This window comes from Oenanthe melanoleuca, chromosome 21, assembly GCF_029582105.1.
Source record: "Oenanthe melanoleuca isolate GR-GAL-2019-014 chromosome 21, OMel1.0, whole genome shotgun sequence".
NCBI classification, from domain to species: Eukaryota; Metazoa; Chordata; class Aves; order Passeriformes; family Muscicapidae; genus Oenanthe; species Oenanthe melanoleuca.
In genome coordinates, this window is record NC_079354.1 from 154,447 (window position 1) to 170,867 (window position 16,421).

The 16,421-nt window shown below is 59.0% G+C and overlaps 3 protein-coding genes across 5 annotated transcripts; 2 read left to right on the forward strand and 1 right to left on the reverse strand.

Annotated features, from left to right (window-relative positions):
- The first annotated feature begins 3,353 nt into the window (after positions 1-3,353).
- Positions 3,354-8,557, forward strand: LOC130261580 (E3 ubiquitin-protein ligase TRIM62). Its single transcript, XM_056507939.1, has 6 exons — positions 3,354-3,522; positions 5,020-5,436; positions 6,367-6,462; positions 7,033-7,289; positions 7,360-7,475; positions 7,840-8,557. Exons 2-6 carry the CDS (start codon positions 5,029-5,031, stop codon positions 8,388-8,390), a joined length of 1,428 nt encoding a protein of 475 aa, XP_056363914.1. The 5' UTR covers positions 3,354-3,522; positions 5,020-5,028; the 3' UTR covers positions 8,391-8,557.
- Positions 8,558-10,031: 1,474 nt separating this feature from the next.
- SVBP (small vasohibin binding protein) lies at positions 10,032-11,284 on the forward strand. 2 transcript variants are annotated; one of them, XM_056507940.1, is made up of 3 exons: positions 10,032-10,223; positions 10,899-11,020; positions 11,101-11,284. In XM_056507940.1, the coding sequence occupies exons 2-3, from the start codon at positions 10,901-10,903 to the stop codon at positions 11,185-11,187; spliced, it is 207 nt and encodes a 68-aa protein (XP_056363915.1). In that variant the 5' UTR covers positions 10,032-10,223; positions 10,899-10,900; the 3' UTR covers positions 11,188-11,284. The 2 variants fall into 2 exon arrangements, with proteins under 2 accessions (XP_056363915.1, XP_056363916.1); XM_056507941.1 differs by having other exon boundaries at positions 10,218-10,300.
- Positions 11,285-12,161: 877 nt separating this feature from the next.
- Positions 12,162-15,888, reverse strand: TMEM269 (transmembrane protein 269). 2 transcript variants are annotated; one of them, XM_056507944.1, is made up of 7 exons: positions 15,351-15,888; positions 14,428-14,469; positions 13,919-14,066; positions 12,892-12,989; positions 12,660-12,803; positions 12,390-12,590; positions 12,162-12,309 (listed from the first exon to the last, which is right to left on the reverse strand). In XM_056507944.1, the coding sequence occupies exons 1-7, from the start codon at positions 15,373-15,375 to the stop codon at positions 12,200-12,202; spliced, it is 768 nt and encodes a 255-aa protein (XP_056363919.1). In that variant the 5' UTR covers positions 15,376-15,888; the 3' UTR covers positions 12,162-12,199. The 2 variants fall into 2 exon arrangements, with proteins under 2 accessions (XP_056363919.1, XP_056363918.1); XM_056507943.1 differs by lacking the exon at positions 14,428-14,469.
- Positions 15,889-16,421: the final 533 nt, after the last annotated feature.

The window sequence follows — 16,421 nt, forward strand, 5'->3', positions numbered from 1 at the left end:
ATCCTATCCCAAATCTGCATTGGGAGGAGATGGTGCAGGTCACTGCTGAACTTGTGGGTTCCACCAAGGATTGGCGAACATCTCCTGGGATCTTCCTTGTTGGGACTGGCTGGGATAAGTGACACTCCAGGCTTTTTCTCCAACCCTACTTTGGGTGGGTTAATCTTGGATGTGGGAAAGGGGCCCCTTTCCTGGGAAGGTGGTTGGTATGCAGGGAAAAAAAAAAAACAACAAAAAACAACAAAACCCATGCCCAGCTCCATCCCAGGCTGGAAAATGAAGGAAATTAGTGCTTGCCTGCTGAAAAAATATGATTCCAAGGCTGGTTTTGCTCCCAGGATAGATCAAGCTGCGATTAAAAGGAAGGCAGGAGTGGAAGGAAATCACGCTGGAATCACCACCACAGAGTTTCGGCAAAGCCGTTAGACCTGCGCAGAGCAGTCTATCTTTCCCATTCCAGCAGCACCAGGAAGCCAGCATCCAGAACCTCCAGCTGACTCAGATGGTAAAAGGAGATTTTTGTGGATGGCAAACTGGGATTTTCCAGTCAGAAATGTGGTAACACTGGGATCCCCTAAAATGTTTCCAGTGTTCCCAAAGCCTGTGTCCTGATGGCACACGGGAAGGGGAATTCTTTGGGAAACACCTTCACCCCACTCACCTACTTGTTTCCTTCCCCAAAAATCCCTTGTTTTCCATAAAAAAATGGTTGACAGCACCTACCAGAGTGGGCACCAGGCATTGGGGATGCCAGTATTCCCAGTGCCAGCTATCCAGATGAGGGAAAATGCTCATTCCAGGCTTCTCGGCATTAGCAACCCCAAAAAGTAGGTTTTTCTCCCTGGATTGGCAGCAGTAGGGAGTAAAAAGGGCTCTGTCTGATGCTGGTGTGAAGCAAACATGAAGGTTTTGGGGTGTTTAGTAAAAGCTGGAAGAAATCCCCTGAGGTGCCAGAATTTCCCATCTCCCTGCAAAGGGGAGAGCCCTTGGGCTGTAATTAGGTAACGAGTTAATTAGGATTAATTAGTTACTGTTTGCAAAGCACTGCTGAGATGAGACATGTCGGTGTGGGGCATCTTCCCGCTTCCTCTATGGAGGAGTGTGGGATCCTCCTTAGGAAGGGGGTCCATAAACAAAGTTGGGATTCAACCCAGTGGGGTGGTGCACTCCAGGAGCAGGCGGGATGCTCCTGGCATTCCAGCAAAGGATGTGTTTCCCTGCCAGGATGGAAGCACACATGGCAAGAGCCGAGCAGGCACGTCCCGGCGTGCCCATCGCGCCGGCGGCGAGGGGGAACGTTCCGGCACTGCGGCTGCTGGGGCCTCCCGCCCTTCCCGCCAGCATTCCCGGCACACGCAGCACACGTGGGGACGAGACAGGTTTTCCCTGCCCGCCAGCTTTGCCGGATCACCCAGACTCTTGCCACATTGTGGAATCCTCCAGCCTGCTCAAACCACAGCAGGGAAGGGCTGTGTATCCCATAAAAATATTAAGAAGCAAGGCACGGTGGATCCCCCCGGCTCACACAGGGTTTACCAGGAGGTAACAAAGCCAATTTACTAATTAACTGGGATTAATTTCCCTGTTTGCCCAAACCACCCTGTGGTTTGCTTTCGTTGCCCGATGATCCGCCAGGATGAGTGTTGGCAGTTCTGGCTGAGTGCCACATGCTCCGGTGGGATGATGCTCTCCATTGCCCCAAATTCCTGAAGTCTCAGCCAAATGCTTAGGATACAATTAAATAACCCATTAAATACGTGGGATGCAATCCCCTAGCCCTGAATATGGATCTGGGGTGAAAAAAGGATTTTTCCTTCTTTCCATGGTTATTTGATATCATTCCAGTCGTTCCTCAGTCCCCAGAGGGTCCCAGATGGGAGACATGACCTGAATTCCTAAAGCAGGAAAACAAGCAGGAAAAAAAACAATTCCATGTGGGTTCATGTTTGTTTGTTTTTGTTTTTTTTGGTTTGGTTTGGTTTTTTTTAAATATTTCTAAGCTTTTGGGACCTAGCAGGAAGAGGAACAGAGCAGATGGTTATTCCTTGGAAGGGGATAGGGGTAACCAGGACATGGGGTGTACCTGAGTTTGGGGGGAAGAAAGGGGGGTGCCAGCAGTGGGAGTGGGGTGAACCAGCTGTGAAAGTCAAGGAGTTTGTTCCTGTTGGCTTCTGGCCAGGCAGTCACACCTCTTCCCAAATACGCAGTTCAGCTTTCCCTCAGGAGCTCTGTCCCCTTCCCAATGGCCTCCTCCATCCTCCAGCCCCCCTTACTCCCACGCTGGGGCTCCTCCTTCATCTCTCTGGTCCCTCAAGGGGGGAGTGAAAGATCCCTGTGGAGCCCAGGGGGTGGAAACCTCATTATGGAGCAGGCAGTGCTGCTACTGGTCCCAACTGGTCCTGACTGGTCCCACCACAGCCAAGCATCTTGATGACACAGTGGATGCCTGGCATCCAAAATTCCTCTCTGTGTTTTTTGGCTAAATCAGTACATTAGGGGGGAAAGTGGTGTTTTCTCAGCAATAGGTTTGTCAGTATCAACTGTGGGGTCACCTGGCTCTGGTCACTGGTGGGTGCAGAAAGCTGGGAGGAAGAGAGGGTTAGAGGGGTGGGAGTACTGGAGGAAGGAAGGATAGACAGGATGGATAAACAAATGGAGAGACAGAGGGATTAAGGGGTTAAGAGAAATGGGTGGATGGGAGAGCAAGGGTCAGATGGATGGATGGATGGATGGATGGATGGATGGAGGGAAGGATGAAGAGATGAGAGTCCGTGGGGGGGGGACAAATGGGCAGATGAAGGTATTAAGGACTGGATCAGGAGATGGGTAGACAGGGTGACAAGGAGATGTGGAGGGAGGGAGGGAGGGAGGGAGGAGTGGATAGAGGGATGCACAATAGAAGACATGGATGATTGGACAGAGGGATGGACAGACGGATGGGTGCATGGACTGACGGATGGATGGAGGGAAGAGAGATTAAGGTCTGGAAGGGAAGAAGGTTGGGCAGGGGACCGAGAGGTAGGCGGGAGGTCAGATGGACAGAGGAGAGGCAGAGCGCTGGAGAGATCGGAGGACAGAGGGACAGAAAGATAGATGGACAAATGGATGGGTCAAGGGCTGGACAGGGAGATTGGCTGGGTGGAAGAGAAAAGGATGGAGACAGGGACAGACAAGGGTAGAAAAAGGGCCTAAGGCCAGGATGGGGAAGGGTCAGTGCCCGGCTGTCCGGACAGACGGACGGGACCCAGCTGCCGAGGCCGTGGCCCCTTTAAGCGCCCCCCCGCCGGCGGCAATGGTACGCGCCGGTGAGGCCGCGCGGCGCGGGGGACAATGGGGTGGGGGCGGGCCCACTGTGGGCGCGGGGGGGGGCTGGGCAGGAAGTGCCGCGCGGCCGCGCCTCCTCCTGCTCGCCCACCCCCGGCCCGTCGCGGCAGGGCCGCTGTTGAGGCGGCGGCGGGACTGCGGATCCCTCGGGCGCCGGGAACGGGGCACGACACCAGAACAGCACCGGGCACCGGCTGGGTGAGGGCACCAGTGCCAGCGGCTGAGGGAGACGCGGGGTGGCATCGGACGGGGGTTGGCGGGGACTGGTCTCGAACCCGAGACTTGCGGGTAGCGGGGAGCGGGCAGCGGGGGGCGGGCTCGAACCCGGGGCTCCGGTGAAGCCGGATTCAAAGCCCCGATTCCCCCAAATCTAACCTCAGCCCGGACCCTTCCAAGTCCAGCCTCACCCACGGCCCTCGAATCCGGCCTGAGCCCGACCAACTCAGATCCAGCCTCAGTCCTGGCTCCCCAGATCCCGCCTCAGCCCCGGACCCCAAATCCTGCCTCAGCCCCACCCCCGTGCCCCTAATTCAGCCCCATCCCAGCCTCAGCCAGGGGCCCTGATGCAGCCTCACCGCCATCCCCCAGTATCACTGGTGACCCCAGTTTCCCCGCCAGACCACTGTATCTGATTCACCCCCAACCTCACACCTCTTGCAACTCCATTGTGTCCCCCTCCCTCCTCCAGTGTTGCTCTGATTACCTCTATCCCAAATCTGCCCCACTACATCCTGATGCTCCCATTCTTCCCACTGTATTTTGACCCCCCCATTGCATCCTGATCCTCCTAATGCAACTCCTCCAGCCCCCCCATTGTATTCTGTCCCCCAGTTCCCCCTCTGCACTGCAACCCTGCACTGCAGCTTGGTCCCCCATTGCCACCCTCCCATCTCCCTGTTGGGCCTTGCCTTCCCATTCCCCCCATGTGACCCTCCCAGCACCTCAAATTACATCCTGACCCCCTGTTCCCCCTCTTTGTAAATCCTCCAGCCCCGCATTGTTTCCTGACTCTCCCATTTCCCCCCACTGCAGCCCCTCCAGCCCTTCTTGCATCCTACCCTCCACCTTGCTCCCCATTACAAACCCTGAACGCCCCCATTCCCACCTGACCCCCATCCCCCTTGTTATCATCCTCACCCCTACTCCCCCATTCCTCCCCACCCCACGTCCCCTCATTCACCCCTCCCCATCAATCCCCCATTCACGCCCTCAACCCTCTCGCCCTTAACTTCCCCTCATCCCAAACCCTTATTCAACCTCTCCACCCACAACTTTCCCCTCAACCTCCCCCCACCCCCAGCCTTCCTCTCATCCTCCCAACCTCCCCTCCCAAGCCCCCATTCACCCTCCTACCCTCATCCCAAGGCTTCCACTCAGCCTCTCCACTTTCAGCCTCCCCCCATCCTAAGTCCCTCTTTTACTCTCCCAGCTCAAATGCCCTCATTCACTCTCTCCGCATCAATCCAAGGCCTTCACTCACCCTCTCCCCCACAACCTCCCCCTACAACACCAAGCCCCCTTTTTACCCTCTCCCCTATGAAGCCTCCTCCTCCATCCTCTCTCCTCCATCCGAAGCCCCTTATTCACACTCTTCCCATCAGCCCAAGACCCGCATTCACCCTGTCCCCCCACGGCCCCACAATCCCCCATTCACCCTCTCCCCAAGCCCCCCTGACCCTGTGCCGCTCTCCCCAGCCCCCAGCCATGGCATGCAGCCTCAAGGACGAGCTGCTGTGCTCCATCTGCCTGAGCATCTACCAGGACCCGGTGGGGCTGGGCTGCGAGCACTACTTCTGCCGCCGCTGCATCACGGAGCACTGGGTGCGCCAGGAGCCGCAGGGCACCCGCGACTGCCCCGAGTGCCGCCGCACCTTCCCCGAGCCCACGCTGGCCCCCAGCCTCAAGCTGGCCAACATCGTGGAGCGCTACAGCGCCTTCCCCCTGGACGCCATCCTGGGCGCCCAGCGCAGCCCCTTCCCCTGCAAGGACCACGAGAAGGTGAAACTCTTCTGCCTCACCGACCGTGCCGTCGTCTGCTTCTTCTGTGACGAGCCCGCCGTGCACGAGCAGCACCAGGTCACCAATGTGGATGACGCCTTTGAGGAGCTGCAGGTGGGTCCCTGTGGGATTCCCTGCCCCAAGTGGCTTCTTGGGGCTGCTGTATCCGGCTGGTCCCTCTTGCTTCCATGGTAGTGCCCTCCCGTTTGTCCCTGCTCCTGGGGGTCAGTCCTGTGGCTTCCTCCCATCTGTCCGTCCCTGCGCCCCTTCTTTTCCCTCTCAGGGTCAGGCCTGTGCCTTTCTTCTGTATGTCTGTCTCTCTGTGCACCCTGTCTCTCACCTTTGGGGTCAGACCTGTGGCTTCTTCCAGTCCGTCTGTCCCTGCACTCCTTTTCCTTCTCAGGGTCACCCCTATGCCTGCGTCCTGTCCTTCTGTCTGTCCCTGCATGCCTCCTGTCCCCATGGCAGTTCAGAGGGGTCAGTCCCATGGTGTGTCTGTCCCTGCAGCACTCCTGTCTCCATGGGGGTCAGTCCTATGGCTTCCTTCTGCCTGTGTGTCCCTGCACTCCTTCTTTTCCCCATGGCTCCCTCCTGCCTGTCTGTCACTCACCTCCCCTGTCCCCACTGGGGTCAGCTCCACGCTTTCCTCCCATCAGTCTGTCTGTCTGTCCCCACAGCCCTTTTGTCTGCATCGGGGTCTGCCCCATGCCATCATCCTTTCGTCAGTCCATCCATCCATCCATCCATCCATCCATCCATCCATCCACACTTCTGTTGCTGTCCCCCTGGGATCCCCCTTGTCTATTCTCACTGGGGGTCCTTGGGAATCCTCAAATCACCCTCTGGCTGAGCTACCCCCAGGTAGGACCTTCTAGTCTAGGACCTGTTACCCCCCACCCCAGACCCTCATTCTGCAGGGACCACCCATGGACTGGCCATGCCACAGCCCCATAACCCTATGGTAGGTTTGGGTGGGAAAGCTCCCTGTGGGATCCCTTTTTTCCCCAAATCACTTATTTATGGATTTGCCCTCCCTGTCTCCAGCGGGAGCTGAAGGAGCAACTCCAGGGGCTGCAGGAGAGTGAGCGTGGCCACACGGAAGCCCTGCAGCTCCTCAAGAAGCAGCTGGCTGAGACCAAGGTACATGTGGGGACACTGTTGTCATCCCTGGGGACCCGGCATTATCTTTTTATCTTTTTAATCAATTTGATTAATTGTCTCCTCACTAAGCGGTTCAATGTCCAGTGAGGTTCAATTTTCTCCCCATCCCCACCAGCAATTGAGGTGGGATTTTTTTGGGTTTTAGGGGTTATTTTAGGGTGTTTTTTTCAGTTTAGGTTGGTTTCTTGGGTTTTTTTAGGAGTTTTTAAGGTGTAATTTGAGGGGGTTTAGAGTTTATTAGAGGGTTTTAAGGGTTTTTCAAGGGTATTTGAAGGTTCTTTAAGAGCTCTTAAAGGTTTTTTGGGAGGTTTTTTCAGGGTTCTTTTGGAGATCGTTTTAAGGGGAGGTTCTAGTTCTTTTGAAGACTCTTTGGGTGGTTCTTCTAGGATCCTTTTATTCCATTTTTTGAGGGTGCAAGATCAAATGCACCGTTGTAGCCCCCAGAATTCCCTGACCTGATGCCCTTTTAGCTATTTATTTGGGGATTAAGGAACTCAAGGAGTGACCAGCAGAGCTCTGGGTGCTCCTAATGCCTCGTTGCACCCCAAGTCCTCAGCCAAGAGCCTGCGGGTGACGATCGGGGAGGCGTTTGAGCGGCTGCACCGGCTGCTGCGGGAGCGGCAGAAGGCGATGCTGGAGGAGCTGGAGGCGGACACGGCGCGGACGCTCCGCGACATCGAGCACAAGATCCAGCGCTACAGCCAGCAGCTGCGCAAGGTGCAGGAGGGCGCCCAGATCCTGCAGGAGCGCCTGGCCGAGGCGGATAAGCACGTCTTCCTGGCCGGCGTGGCGTCCCTCTCCGAGAGGTGGGTGGCAGCGAGGGGGTGGCGGAGTCCCTGGTGTCACCCCCACCTCGGCACCGTGTGTTCTCTGCAGGCTGAAGGGAAAGATCCACGAGACCAACCTGACCTATGAGGACTTTCCCACTTCCAAGTACATGGGCCCGCTGCAGTACACCATCTGGAAATCACTATTCCAGGACATCCATCCTGGTGAGTGTGCAGGGATGGGGGAGCGGCAAGGGATGGGGAGGGACACACCAGTGAGGGACAGGTACACACGAGTGAGGGATGGGCAAGGGGACATCACCTGTGAGGGATGGGATGTCACTGGCAAGGGGTGGGGATGTTATTGCCAAGGGTCTGGGACATCGGTGATGAGCAGGGACACGCTAGTGAGGGACAGAGACATCGCTGACAAAGGATGAGCATGAGGACAGGGCACCCCAGTGAGGGGTGGGGACAGGGCCACCCTGGTGACCTTCCCCCCATGCCGGTTGTCACCTTGGTGGGACAGAGCACCTGCGCAGGCTCCGGGGCTGCACTAACCCTCATTCCCCTGTCCCTGCTGCACCAGTGCCAGCAGCATTGACGCTGGACCCCGGCACTGCTCACCACCGCCTCATCCTGTCAGACGACTGCACCATCGTGGCCTACGGCAACCTGCACCCGCAGCCGCTGCAGGACTCGCCCCGCCGCTTTGACGTGGAGGTGTCGGTGCTGGGCGCCGAGGCCTTTGGCGCTGGCGTGCACTACTGGGAGGTGGTGGTGTCAGAAAAAACCCAGTGGATGATTGGCCTGGCCCACGAGGCTGTGACCCGCAAGGGCAGCATCCAGATCCAGCCGAGCCGCGGGTTCTACTGCATCGTGATGCACGACGGGAACCAGTACAGCGCCTGCACCGAGCCCTGGACGCGGCTTAACGTCAAGGGCAAGCTGGAGAAGGTGGGCGTCTTCCTGGACTACGACAAGGGGCTCCTCATCTTCTACAACGCCGATGACATGTCCTGGCTCTACACCTTCCGGGAGAGGTTTCCTGGGAAGCTGTGCTCCTATTTTAGTCCAGGGCAGAGCCATGCTAATGGGAAGAATGTCCAGCCGCTGCGGATCAACACTGTCCGTATCTAATTGGGGTTTTTGGGGTGTCCCCCCGCCCTGCCGGGTGTTTTCCCACTCCAGGAACTGGTCCCAGTGCTGGGCAGGGTCTGACATTCCACCTGCTTCTCTCGGTCCGGTGCTTCCAGGGAATCCCAGTGCGGGGGGCTGGGATATGGCAATAAAGGATTTGGAGAGAAGGGGCTGGGTGGTGGAGAGCCCCAGGGTGGGGGTTCTGGGCTGGGGGCACTGTGGGGTGCCGCGGCAGGGTCTGTCACCCTGCTGGGGGTGCCACACTGTGCTGGGGCTATTGTGCTCTGGTCTGTGGCACTGCCATGGTGGGCTGTGCCATGGCAGGAGTCTCTCACCGTGCTAGGGGGTACCCTGGGTGACATATGCACTGGATCGTGTACTGGGACATGTGTGCCACATGTATAGCACCGTGCCCTGCTGTGCCATGCCATGTGCTGTGCCACAATGTCCCAAGCCTGGCCAGGGCTCCATGTGCCCGTGTAGGAGACACTGCATGTATTGGAATGTTCAGGGGGGATGTATAGGAGCTGGACTGTGTAGGGTGGGCTGTACAGAGGGTGTGATATATGGGGAGCGGGCTCTATACAGGAGGTGGTACAGAGGGGGTAGTGTGTTCTGGGGTACGATACAGAGGGGGTGCTCTGTACAGGGGGTGTGACATGTTGGGGTGGGCTATTTAGGGATATGGTGTATAGGGGGTTATACGTGGGGACTGGACTGTCTGGGGAGGTGATACACACAGGTGGGCTATATAGGGATATGGTATATGGGGGGAGATATCTAGTGGGTGAACTATGTGGGGCAGTGCTGCGCTGTACAGTAGAGCGGTATAAGGGGGTGACATTTAGGGCCTGGGCTGCGTCAGGAGTATGGTCTAATAGGAGAGATATGTAGGGGGCAAGCTGTAGGGATGAGCTGTGTGTGGATATATGGTGATATGTAGCGGTGGGCTATGTGGCAGAACGCTAGGAAGGGGAGTGATGTGTAAGGGGGGCTGTAGGGGGTGATGATAGGGGGGGCTATAGGGGGGCTGTAGGGGTGATGATAGCGGGGGCTATAGGGGTGATGATGGGGGGGCTATAGGGGGGCTGTAGGGGTGATGATAGGGGGGGCTGTAGGGGTGATGTAGCGGGGGGCTATAGGGGGGCTGTAGGGGTGATGATAGGGGGGGGCTGTAGGGGTGATGATGGGGGGGCTGTAGGGGTGATGATAGCGGGGGCTGTAGGGGTGCTGATAGCGGGGGCTGTAGGGGTGATGATGGGGGGGCTGTAGGGGGGCTGTAGAGGTGATGATAGCGGGGGCTGTAGGGGGGCTGTAGGGGTGATGATAGCGGGGGCTATAGGGGGGCTGTAGGGGTGATGATAGCGGGGGCTATGGGGGCTGTAGGGGTGATGATAGCGGGGGCTGCAGGGGTGATGATAGCGGGGGCTGTGGGGGGCTGTAGGGGTGATGATAGCGGGGGGCTGTAGGGGGGCTGTAGCGGTGATGATAGGGGGGGCTGTAGGGGTGATGATAGCGGGGGCTATGGGGGGCTGTAGGGGTGATGATAGCGGGGGCTGTAGGGGTGATGATAGCGGGGGCTGTAGGGGGGCTGTAGGGGTGATGATGGGGGGGCTGTAGGGGGGCTGTAGGGGGGCTGTAGCGGTGATGATGGGGCGCACACAGCGGCGCTGGGGAGGGACGGACGGCGGCTCACCGCCGTACCGCAGCAGCCCCGCTCCAGCCCGCCAGGTGGCGCTGTGGCGCGCGGCCCGCGCTCCGCGCATGCGCTCAGGGCGGGCAGCCGGAAGGGGAAGGGGCCGCTGCCATCTTGGCCCGGGCGCAGCGCATCCGGTACCGGGGAGCGCGGGGGGGCTCGGCTGGGGCACTGAGTGGGCACCGGGGCCTTGGAGGGGGCCGAGGGAGCCACGGTGGGCCTGGGCAGGACCTTGTTGGGCACTGGGGGCTGGGGGTTGTGGGACTGAGGTGGTGTGGGTTTGGGGGAGGCTGTGGGGCACGGCGGGTTCCTTGTGGGGCACTGAGGGTTGCGGAGTTCGGAGGGGTTGTGATTTGTGAGGAGCTGGGGGCTTGCGTCAGGGGTCTCTTTGGGCAGTGTGGTGCAGGAGGTGTGTGAGGATGGAGAGGGGCTGGGAGGCTTTGGGTAGGGGTGTGTGTGGGCTTGGGGGTGCTCTGGGACCGATAGCTGCGGGCACTGGGGGGCGAAGTGAGGAGATGGGGCCGCTGAGGGGGCTGAGGAATGGGGGGCGGCGGGGAGATGCCTGCGGGGGACCCTGTGGGGCTCAGAGTGTCTGTGGGGGCACTCTTGAGAGGCCCAGGATGTACTGGGGGGGATGTCCCCTCGGAGGCTCAGGATGCATTTGGGGGTCACCTCTGGGACCCCAGGATGGATCTGGGGGGAGTCCCCTGTGAGTGCCCTGTGTCACCCCCATGTGAGCCTCTGGGGGTGTCACGGACAGGGGGGTCGTGTGGGCGGGTCGGGGGGCCCCGGGTGACCCCCCCGTGTCGCAGCCATGGATTCGGGCGCGGGGGCGCGGAAGGAGCGGCCGAAGCCACGGGAGCCAGCGGCTCGCCTGGAGAAGGCCAAGCAGAGGTCGGCACAGCAGGAGCTGAAGCAGCGGCAGCGGGCGGAGGTGGGAACCCGGGGATGGGGAGGGACACGGCCCAGCCCGCGGCCAGACCCCCTTTGCCATCTGCCCTTTCCCGATCCCAGATCTACGCCCTGAACCGGGTGATGACAGAGCTGGAGCAGCAGCAGTTCGACTCCTTCTGCAAGCAGATGCAGGGATCTGGGGAATGACAGCCCAGCCCCTGCCCTGCCCCCCACCCCCCTTTTCTAATCCCCCGGTATTTATTATCAAATTGCTCTTTTTATATCAATAAAGTCTGTGCTGGTTGTCTGTCTCCTGGCTCCTGCTTGCTCCGGGTGGGAATGGCGTGGGGGAGGCCAGAGCAGGGCCAGCCCAGAGCAGCTAAGGTGCCAGGTGCCAGCTCCAGCCACGGCCCCATCTCGACACTCCCTGCCGCAGGGAAGGGCCCTGCCCTCCCCGAGCTGGGGCTTATCCCAGGGGGACGCAGCAGGAGCCGCATCTCGCAGCTGCTCCTGCCGCAAGAGCTCCCCGGGGATCCTGAGCGTTTCTCCAGCACCCGGTTTGACCTTCGCTTCCTTCCTCCACCCACACCCTCTGTGCTCCAGCCGCCGCTGTCCAGCAGCCTCCAGCTTTCCAGAGACTTTGGATCAAGTCCTGCTTCCCCCCTTCCCCTGTCCCAGCTATGTTGTGCTGGGGGGTTGAAAATAAACCAAAATAATTAAATAATAAAATAATTTGGAATAGTATTTCCCTGCAGCCATGGATTAAGTAGTAAATTCCAAACTGCTCCCAGTGAATCCCGTGTCTGAAGCCCTCTGGAAGTTTGATCAGCATCTTCCTCCTCCCACCCAGTGAGGCCTTCCAAATTTTCAGACTGTGAACCTCTATTTGTAATGAATTCCCACTGGGCAGTGTGAGCAATCCCTAAACTTCAGTTTCCTATGCTGAGAAAGGCTTGGGGGTCTCTTGTCAGGGCAAACTCTAAATTTCTGTTTTCCCAAGGATTTGGAGTTCTCTGCTGTTGCTCTGGGGGGATGGAGTTCCCTCACCCCCACAAAGGATAGGGATTTTGGGGCTTTCCTGAAATTGAACCTTTCTTTACCTTAGCAGGCTCCTTCTGCTACCTGGATTCAGTGGGAAGAGTGAAAGGAGGAAGCAGCACCCGGGGCAAGAACAAAGCGAATGAGGATGAGGAAGGCTTTACTAGGCTCTAGGGAGGGCTCAGGCCTTGCAGCTCCAGAGGGCGAAGGGGAAGACGATGTAGGACGTGGCCCAGGCCAGGCAATAAACCGCAGACACGGCCGTCGGTGCCAGCAGGACAGCCAACACCCCTGCAGAGCGGGAGAATCCTTGGGGATCTGCTCTTCCTGCCCCTCCACCACCGTCCCGAGAGGCTCATCCCCATCCTTACCTCCAGCATAAACCAGTTTCTTCCAAAGCTGAGACTCCAGCACCCTGTCGTGGGGGTAGAAGCCGCAGTCGGCCATGAACAGGATCATGGCGGCGGCGGCGGCGCGGAGCAGGGCCACGTGTCCTCCGGTGAGCAGGAAGGTGCTGGCCAGCACTGCCGAGGCGTAAGGGCAGGGCAGCCCCCGGTAGGTGAAGGGGATCCCTGTGGGGCGCCAGGAGTTCAATGTGGGGGGCAAACCCCGAACCCCACCCTGCCAGGGGCTCATCTTACCACTGGAGAAGAAGCAGAGGCGGGCAAAGACGGCTAGCACGTAGGCAAGGGTCAGCAGTCCCCCCAGCACACCCTGGGGCTGCAGCAACAGGGCCGTGCCCAGCCCGAACGTGGTGAAATCCGCAAAGTCATCCAGCTTGGCACCTGTGGGGCAGCGAGGGGCAGGTGCCAGGTGGGCACTGGGCACGGGGACACCCCAGGGGTCACCCCTGGGCCGGGGGGACGCGCTTACCCAGTGCAGAACAGGCGTCGAGCTGCCGGGCCACGGCCCCATCAGCTAGATCCAGCAGGAAGCCCAGGAGCAGCAGCCAGCAGGAGTACTGGTATTGCCTGGGGGGAAACCCCACTTCTCAGCCCCTGTTCCCTTCTTTTTCACCCCATTTCTCCCTTGTTTCCCCTGTCTATTGAGGGTGGAGGTAAGCCCAGCCACCAGGTTGGCCACAGAGAGAGCAAAACTGCGTGATCTTCACTTTTCATCCTGTCTTTGCTATCTTTCCCATTTTTTCCAGCAAAACCAGGGGTGACCCCCACTTTGCAACCTGCTTTTTCATCTTTCTTTTTCCTATTCCCGTCCCCCCACCAATGACTTTGGATGGAAGAGAGTCTGACTTCAGAGGTTGGCTATGGAGGGAGCAGATCCAGGGTGACCCTCACTTCCCAACACTTTCTCTCCACATTTATGCTTTTTTCACCCTATTTCCTTTTTCATCACATTTTCCCCTTATCCTAGAAAAACTGGGGTGACCCCCACTTCTCAACCCTCTTTTTCACCTTTTTTCAGCCCTCCATTTTCCCCCCCTCATCTATTGATGCTGCAGAGGCCAAAGGTAAGGAGCATTTGACCATGAAGAGAGCCAAACCAGAGTGCCCCCCACTTTTCATCCCCCATTTTAGCCCCATTCCCCCATTTTTTTAGCAAAACTGGGCTGGCCCCCACTTTTCTACCCGATTTTCACTGTATTTCCATCTTTCCTAGCCCCCTTTTCCTCTTTTTCCAGCAAAGCAGGGCAAAGCACACTTTTCTACCATCTTTGCCCTCACATTTCCCCCTTTTCCTAAAAAACCAGGGCAACCCCCACTTCTGTGCATCTTTTTTCACCACATTTTCTCTCTTTTCATCCCATTTCCTCCTATTTTTTTCCCACCTATTGATGCTGGAGAGGAGCCTGGCCACCAGCTTGGCCATAGAGAGAGCACAACTAGGGTGACCCCCACACCCCAGCCCTATTTTTCACTCAGTTTTTCCCAGTTTCCCCCACCTGTTGACGCTGCAGAGGATGGAGGAAAGCCCAGCTAGGAGGTTGGCCACGGAGAGCCCGTTGGCTGCGTTTTTCCGGAGGAATTCCAGTGCCCGTCCCCGTCCCACTTGCTCGCTCAGCACCAGCTTCTTGGTGGACTGGAAAATACCTACAACCCCCCCGGTTGGTGTTCCAACCAGGGAGGGGCTGTAGCCCCCCCAAACGTAGCAGGATGCTGCAGGGGTTCCCCCTCCTCAAACCAAAATCCCCCAAAATCTGTTTAGGAAGCAGCAGGGGATTGATTTGTGCAAGCTCTGCTGCTGAGCGCCCCACCGGCAGCCAAAAATGGAATAAAAGAGGCCAAAAAAAGCAAAGAAATTAATAAAAGAACCATAAAACATAATAAAATAAAGACAAATTAAGCCAAACCCAAGCTTAGACTAAAAGCCGACCCCGGTTTAAGCTCTATGGATCTTATATACCTATCGGGCTAAGCTTTAGGGAAAGAATTTAAGGGTCCTGTCCTTTGCCCCCCGCCTTTGCCGTGTCCCAAAGCCAGGCAGATCCTTCATCTGAAAGAAAACAGGACGTCAGAGCAAGACAAACCCCCCGAGCCCCCTCAGAGCCCCCCCAAGCTGCTGCGGGCCGGGCTGATCCCGGCACGCACCAGAACAGCTCCCCAGGTGGGACAAGCAGGAAAAGCGGCGGCGGATCGGAGGGGTCGGGGGTCGGCGGCTCCGAGCGCCGCGGCGGGAGCGACCTTTGGACACCGCGCCCGGAGCCGCCGGCACGGGCTGAGCCGGGAAAATCCCCCCTGAGCCGGCGGCTCCTGCTCCTGCCGGAGCCAGCGATTGCCGGGGGCCGAGGCCGTGCTGGGTGCTGCGCCCCACCCTCAGTTTGGGTGAGTTTGGGATCTCTGAGCGCTAAAGTTGGGGATTTGCCGTCCCTTCCCAGCGCCGGGCAGGATCGGGGCCCCGGGAATGTTCCGGAGCTGTCTCACACCGGATCCAGGCACCTGTGAGCGCCACAGCCCCCGGGCACTGCCCAGGCTCCCGAACGCGCCCGCTCCTGGAGTTTCTCGCCCCAAAATCAAAGTGCCGGGATCGGAGAGAACTCCTTAGCCCTGCGCCGCTCACGCTGCTTTTATCGCTACTTTGAGGGGCGGGGGGGGGGAAGCAAGGTGATTTTGATTCTTCTCAGGTGCGTTCCAAGGGGGTTGTGCCCCCAGGGCTATCTCACCACCCCCCCAGCCCCCCCCAAGGCGGAGGGAAAAGAGGTTCAGCCACAAGAGGTGCAAAGTAAACCTATTTCTTTGGGGGGGGGGGGAATTAATGTATTTTACAATTTTCTGCCCCGATAACCCTAACTTTTCTACTAACCCCCGCCAAATTATGATTTTTAGGGATGGGGGAACACCTCGCAAGGGGCCGAGCGGCATCCGGGTGACACTTACCGACCGGCGGTGACACCATCCACATGGCAGCGGCGGCTGTGGCAGCAGCGACAGTGACGCCCCGGCGAGGGGAAACTGAGGCAGGGGCCGCTCCGTGGGGCTCCGAGCGGTGCCGCGTTATATAAGGAAAAGCCTCCCGGGCTGAGTCACCCGGCGGGGGTGGGTCCGGCCAGAGGCCACGGACACGGACACGGGGGGTTCGCAGCCTCTTGGCACCACCGGCGAGGGAGGAGCTGCCCCGGGGGGCCGGGGGGCCATGCCAGGCTGGCGGTGCCCCTGCCAGCGTCCCAGCGCCGCTGCCAGCCTCCCAGGGCCCACGCCAGGCTCCCAGCCCGCTGCCAGGCTCGCAGTGCTTCTGCCAACCCTGCAGCACCCGTGCCAGGCTCGCAGCACCGTGCCCAGCCCGGCGCCGGTGCCAGGCTCGCAGCACCCACACCGTGCCCACAACGGCAGGGCCAGGCTGGCAGCACCCGTGCTGCACCGATAGCACCCCTATCACAGCCCCAGCACGAGTGTCACCCGATAACACCTGTACAGGCTCACAGCGCCCTTGTCGCTCTGGTAACACCTGGATCAGTCTCACAGCGCCAATTCCAGGGTCACTCCTCACCTTCTCCAGGTGTGGACCACCCGTGCCATGCTCACAGCACCTTTGCCAGCCTCGTAGCCCCTTCGGCAGGCTTGCACCACCACACCCAGCTCATGGCACCCATCCCACTCTCCAGCACCCATCCCGCACTCAGGGAACACATGCCAGGCCCTCAGAGCCCATCCCAGGATTGCACCATCTGTGCCAGGCTCACAGCACCCACATCCTGCTCACAGCACCCCTGGCAGCTTCACAGCACTCACACCACGCTTTGTACTGCCCAGGGCAGTCTGGCAGCACCCATCCCATGCCCACAGCACCCATCCCCCTGTCACAGCACCCATCCCCCTCTCACAGCACCCATCCCCCTCTCACAGCACCCATCCCATGCCCACAGCACCCATCCCACACTTGCAGCACCCATCTCCAACTCGCAGCACTCCTGCCAAGCTCAGCGCACCCATCCCACACTCAGAGCACCC

What these genes read in the sequence shown, in the direction of transcription:
- TMEM269 (XM_056507944.1), bottom strand. Translation starts at nt 15,375, where the DNA reads ATGTGGATGGTGTCACCGCCGGTCG. An exon ending in GGACACGGCAAAGGCGGGGG is followed by an intron (nt 14,067 to 14,427) that starts GCAAAGGACAGG and finishes GGGGGGTTGTAG; the next exon opens with GTATTTTCCAGTCCACCAAG. An exon ending in ATCCTCTGCAGCGTCAACAG is followed by an intron (nt 12,990 to 13,918) that starts GTGGGGGAAACT and finishes GTTTCCCCCCAG; the next exon opens with GCAATACCAGTACTCCTGCT.
- SVBP (XM_056507940.1), top strand. Translation starts at nt 10,901, where the DNA reads ATGGATTCGGGCGCGGGGGCGCGGAAGGAGCGGCCGAAGCCACGGGAG. An exon ending in AGCAGCGGCAGCGGGCGGAG is followed by an intron (nt 11,021 to 11,100) that starts GTGGGAACCCGG and finishes TCCCGATCCCAG; the next exon opens with ATCTACGCCCTGAACCGGGT.
- LOC130261580 (XM_056507939.1), top strand. Translation starts at nt 5,029, where the DNA reads ATGGCATGCAGCCTCAAGGACGAGCTGCTGTGCTCCATCTGCCTGAGC. An exon ending in AGCAGCTGGCTGAGACCAAG is followed by an intron (nt 6,463 to 7,032) that starts GTACATGTGGGG and finishes TTGCACCCCAAG; the next exon opens with TCCTCAGCCAAGAGCCTGCG. An exon ending in GTGGCGTCCCTCTCCGAGAG is followed by an intron (nt 7,290 to 7,359) that starts GTGGGTGGCAGC and finishes TGTTCTCTGCAG; the next exon opens with GCTGAAGGGAAAGATCCACG.